The following is a 5,290-nucleotide window of genomic DNA, read 5'->3' as shown; positions in this document are numbered from 1 at the left end:
GTGACAAAGGACTGTTGGCAGATACCAGTAAGGACCATTATATGCCTAGTTAAGCATTGAAACCAACTTAGATTCAGAGATCTGAATAATATATAGTACTTCAAGGGAGTTATTATAGCCTTTAACTTCCATTCGTACTAACCTGGTAGGTGATATGGCTCTTATCCTAGTTGTTAAGCTCTCTGGATTTCTAAACAAATATTGGTCTCTTGTTCTAAATTTGTAGTGGTTGACAGATCAAAATCCTTTCCTTGCAGGCTCAAAAAGTGAAGGAAAAGAGATGTCTCCAGGGTATCAAGGTTTTATCTTTTTCGACAACTTGAACCTTTCGACGTAAAAAACAATGCAGTTGAGTGAAAATTTCCATTTTCTCACTTGAAAACTACAGATAAGAAAGCAAAGTTGCATAAGATTCTGCAGATAAAGGGTTATTAATAACTGAAAATTTGTGAAAAGATCTGCAGATAAAGAAAGAATACAATCAAAATTATTAGTAGATCTGGCCAGAATTAGTTCAGTCATCCCTCATACCAAAATTCTTTTCTAAGCCCTTCACTGTCAAACTAAAAACAACAAACAAAGGGCTAAAACCATGGTTACAAAAGAATTAAGCCAACAAACTTAAGAAACATGACAAAGAATCACCTCACCACTCCACTCACACATTTTCTAATATCTATATATCAAGCCTTGATGTTGCTAGTACACCTTCTTTACGTAAGATCGGACATTCTTCTCCGGTGTTGGTGAAATGTCGCTCGCAAATTAGGATGAGAATTGCTGACTTTTCTATTTCGAGGTACTGAAGAAGCTTTTGAATCAACACTGTTGTGGCTCATGTCATCTGGTTTACATGCAAGCAGTGAACTTCTAAGCTTAGAGGGATTGGCTTCACATTTATCGGGTTTGATCTTAGCGCTCTTAGAATTTGGTATGACAGGAGCACTGGAGAAGCTAAATGATTGTGATCCAAAAAGATCTGCATGGCTTCTGCTTACCAATTTCACTGTTCTTACTTTGCCAGTCACTTCTCCAGTTGTGCTTTGCCTATGGCGACTGCACGCTGTCGAAGCCATAAAGTGCGGAACAGATCCATGACTTGCTCTCTTCATGGTTTTATCAGAAGTTTTCGGAGTTTCTGAGACCTCGACATGGTCTAATATGAGGGGGCTTCTAGGTGAACCCTTCTGATCATCAGTCTGATAAGCCAGTGGAAAGAGTTTTTTCTTCTCTAGAATTAAGTTTTCAGCTCTCTCTATTTGGTCTCTCACATTCTTGAGCTCTTCTTCAGTATCATGTATCTGTTGTTCAAGCTCCATGATACATTTTTGCCTTTCTCTCTTTAAATCCTACATGACAGACAAGTATCAGAAAGTGGTCAAAACTCTCTTGTGTATTTGTTTTGCTACAACTTGATTCTAAATGGAGTAGAGTGCTTGAATTGAATTGGAAGAGGATTACCTCTGTAAGCTCTCTATTTGGTTCAATTGACCTCACTCTCTTAGCAAAGCTCAATGAACAAACTGTCTCCCCTACATCATCTTCACTAGGACTGATGTGCACGATCATCAAAACCTTTGAACCTTCACCTAGATTAATCAACAGAATATATTAGAAATGCATGAACATAATGTGTGTTAGATAAGGTTTTGAAAGCAAACATATTTATGTTGCATTACCAAGAGAATCACTGAGAATTTGAGTGAGTTTGCTATTCCTGAGAAAAGGATAATGACAATCAGACGCCATTTGGAAAATTGAAACAACTGAGCAACAAGTAATAAACTGTTACTAATTGCTTGCCTGTACGGGATATGACTGCGCCTCCTTCTCAGTGCAGCAATAACATCACCAAGGGCTGAAAGAGATAAATTGATAGCCTTCCCTTCATCCATTGTCTGTCCAGTGGCGCCAGTCTTTAACAGCCGCTCACTTCCACCAAGGTCCACTAGCCACAGTTTACTTATTATAACTTTTCCATCGATACCGCCCGATTGGCTTATGGTAATTCTAGTCAAGCTACACATGAACAACTAAAACAAATAAAACAATTATGATCAAATTTATATAGCAGAAGAGAAGGCTAATGAGAAGTACGCATCAACCCACCAATGCGATCTGCTTGATGTCTCGTTGACATTGGTCCAGGAAGTAGAACGTGCTCGTTTTCCTTTGGCATACCATCGGCTAGCTTGTTTAAAATCAGCTATGCCAACTTCTGTCAGTCCCTCGACTTCCACAGCACCGGTACTACTGGCTAGAATGCTGAGATTGCTGGAGAACAATTATGTATACATGAGCATCGACGATTTCATATCATGCAGTAATTACAAAGATCAAATGCTTGAGAAGTCACACAAATTTACATTCAGCAAGAAGTAATTTACACCTTTTGGGTATAAGTTCCATTGCTCTAGATGAAGTTCTCTTTGGGGCCAATAAGTCCCTGAGGCTACCCACATAGACTTCCAACATACTCATAGACAAAGTATAAGATGCAGATTTGTCTTGAGAAACTTGTCGAAAGAGTTCTTCCATGGTTCGAGGAACAATTCCCGGTTTGTCACTGACTCCTTCCTGAGGAATTACAGGTCCAGTTAGGCATCAATACTAACTAATAAAGAGAACATACATAAGATCAATGGAATGAGCTGATTTCTGCTTAGAAGAATAGCTATAGCTGACCATCGTATACGTCTTTCCAGTTCCAGTCTGTCCATAAGCAAGAATGCAAACATTATGCCCATCAATCGCAGATCGGACAATCGGCTCAACCTCCAGAAAAACATCCTCTACAAATGTCAAAGCATTGAACCGATTTTACTCAGCAAGGAAAAACTATGAAGCACTAAGCACTAGAAATTTAGAACTAATGCGGAAAATTCTCAACAAGAGCAAACCTTGTGTTGATTCCTGACAGAACACCCTGTCAACATTGAATTCTTTCTTAACTCCCATAGATCTAATAGTTATCTTCTCTTGCTCTGTCGATATGGGTGATCTTGTCCTCTTGCTATCCATAGAAGGAGAGGATCTGATTCTGCAAAATACTCTAATGCTTCCTGCAATACTATGAACAGTTGAGAAAGAAGAAGAAGAAGAAGAAGAAGAAGAAGAAGAAGAAGAAGAAGAAGAAGAAGAAGAAGAAGAAGAAACTATTCCTACTCCAAATTCAGAGCAAGATCAAATTACCTTTGAGGTCTAGTATCCTATTAAGCGCCTCTCGGCGCCTCCCATCCAAAATTCTTTGCTTTGATCTCAATGATAGGATCTCCTCTGCAGTAAAATGACCAATTTTGAGTCTCAGACTAATACAAATTCCAAACCATGATGTTCAACTCAGAGAACAAGATACTTGCCTTGGAGGCTGGAAATCGTTGACCCCAAGCCCTCCTCATGCTCAGGAACAATTTTGACATCTGTGTAAACAAGTGAGGGATTGGAGGGTGCCTCCACAGATCCAGACACCATCAGCAGCCCATTTGGGAGATCCAAACCAAACTTTTCCAATGGCAAAATGACCCCCCTCAATGGCTCTTCCATCTTCTTCCCCAAGGTTAATAGACTCCACACGTTTTCTCCTTTGAGCTGAACAACAACACTTCTGAAAGCCATCAACAGTTTAGCATGACATAATAACAAAATTATTAGGGAATATTGCTCTCAGTGGTACCTTCAAATGATTGCACCTTGAGCTTGTATCCTAATGCCCAAAGTTGAAGCTAAAGCAAGAGAGATGAAGAGCATCTCAGTGCTACCTCTAGCCCAATAAAAACTGAAGCAACTTTTTATGTGTGGTCACCACCACCACCACCTTCTCCTTCTCCTCTTCCTCCTCCTTTCTCCAAAAGTACATGCTGAGGTTGGATATCCAGAGTAGGCAAAGCAACCAACTAAGGTGGGAAAAAGAGTCAAGAGAGAGAGAGTGAAGATCTCAGGCCAGAAAACAAGGAGAGCCCAAGAGAGTACACCTGTTAAAAACCAACGGTCCTCTTTTACCATTCCCCAGAACCTAAAAGAAGGGGGCCTAAAAGGAGGAAGAAGAGCAAGTGGGAATTTTATAAGGAGACCTGTTGCTACTGTTTCCCATGATTCAGTTGGAGGAGAGATTATCCTTCTTCTCCTTCTTTTCTTTTTTTTTAAGGTGTGAATTTAAACTTAAGCATTTATTTTATATGGTTCTTGCTAAAATGTAATTGTCAATCGCCATTAATGAAGATATACAAAGACTAAATCATCTCCACAAGTACACAATCCAATTTAGAAAGAACAGAGGAGGCAGTTTGATAATCTTAGGCATCTTATTTAAGTAGCAAATCTTCTGGACACTATTTATTGCACATATTCTTTAGAATATCATCTCTCTTTCTTCCTTCTGCCTTAAAAATCTTGGAGCACTTATATAAAGTTTATCTCTTGCAACCTTTAAAATATCATAATTTCCTTTAGAAATCTCATGTTAGCAAAAGGTATTACCCTTTCATTCATCTTTGGGTTCTTAGGAGGAGGGGTGGTAGATTTGACTGTTGATTGGTTGTGTCAGGTCTGAACACTGGCTTGGCTTTGAATCCAAACAAACTGGCAATGATGGGCAATAGCATCCAAAGATTGGTTGGTAGAGGATTGCATAGATTTAAGATTAATCTACAGTGAACCAGAAAAGATCCTTTTTAGATTAGTATAATCATAATAAAGGCAGAAATTCCCTGCTAAAGAACTCCACTTGGGACCTGGATTAGTAGTTGCACTTCTTTGTTTTTTGTCCATATACCACCTAAATTTCTAGTTTTATTATAAATCTACTCTCCTTTTCTCATCAGAAAAGACCACCTCTCACTACTTGATGAGGGATATAGTAAGATAATCCTTGTCAAAGAGGTACATTTTTTTTGGGAAATTATATTTAGATCCTTTTAAACTATATATCCATTTTACCCTCAACGGAAAAAGGCCATTTGGAATATTTTACATAATTGAGGAGTCAATTTGTCACAAAAATAAGATGATGATCAATAAATTAGACGATGATTTAGAGGATTTGGGTTCGCTTGAATTTTCTATTAAAAAATATTACGGGATTGTTACCGATTAATTTTAGGCACCTTAAATACTATTTTACCTTTATTTTAAATAAAAATAGAGATTAAAGTTCATTTGAGATATTAATTACAATAATTTATGAACCCTTCTCTTCATAGATATACATAAATATTAATGAGTCAATTTCCAAAAAAACATTCACAAGAAGATGTCTTCTATAATAATACTAAAACACAGGGGGTCAAATGGA

The 5,290-nt window shown here is 38.0% G+C and overlaps 1 protein-coding gene across 3 annotated transcripts; it reads right to left on the bottom strand.

Annotated features, from left to right (window-relative positions):
* Nucleotides 1–509: 509 nt before the first annotated feature.
* LOC140761647 (kinesin-like protein KIN-14O) lies at nt 510–4,124 on the bottom strand. Of its 3 annotated transcripts, XM_073099068.1 has the most exons (12): nt 3,972–4,110; nt 3,674–3,893; nt 3,360–3,604; nt 3,193–3,276; nt 2,901–3,062; nt 2,686–2,792; nt 2,390–2,577; nt 2,110–2,274; nt 1,804–2,019; nt 1,680–1,717; nt 1,462–1,589; nt 510–1,349 (listed from the first exon to the last, which is right to left on the bottom strand). In XM_073099068.1, the coding sequence occupies exons 3-12, from the start codon at nt 3,541–3,543 to the stop codon at nt 714–716; spliced, it is 1,908 nt and encodes a 635-aa protein (XP_072955169.1). In that variant the 5' UTR covers nt 3,544–3,604; nt 3,674–3,893; nt 3,972–4,110; the 3' UTR covers nt 510–713. The 3 variants fall into 3 exon arrangements, with proteins under 3 accessions (XP_072955169.1, XP_072955168.1, XP_072955170.1); XM_073099067.1 differs by having other exon boundaries at nt 3,674–4,124; XM_073099069.1 differs by having other exon boundaries at nt 3,360–3,588; nt 3,674–4,124.
* Between the last annotated feature and the right edge of the window lie 1,166 nt (nt 4,125–5,290).

The sequence above is a fragment of the Typha angustifolia genome, chromosome 6 (genome assembly GCF_048772165.1).
Source record: "Typha angustifolia cultivar Huaian chromosome 6, ASM4877216v1, whole genome shotgun sequence".
Classification (NCBI taxonomy): Eukaryota; Viridiplantae; Streptophyta; class Magnoliopsida; order Poales; family Typhaceae; genus Typha; species Typha angustifolia.
This window is presented reverse-complemented; position numbering and strand designations above follow the sequence as displayed.

Excerpts from the sequence above, each read along its gene's own strand:
- LOC140761647 (XM_073099067.1), bottom strand. The coding sequence starts at position 3,543 with ATGGAAGAGCCATTGAGGGGGGTCATTTTGCCATTGGAAAAGTTTGGT. Across the intron at positions 3,063-3,192 it reads TAGGATACTAGACCTCAAAG|GAAGCATTAGAGTATTTTGC; the intron begins GTAATTTGATCT and ends ATAGTATTGCAG. Across the intron at positions 2,578-2,685 it reads CTGGAAAGACGTATACGATG|GAAGGAGTCAGTGACAAACC; the intron begins GTCAGCTATAGC and ends GTAATTCCTCAG.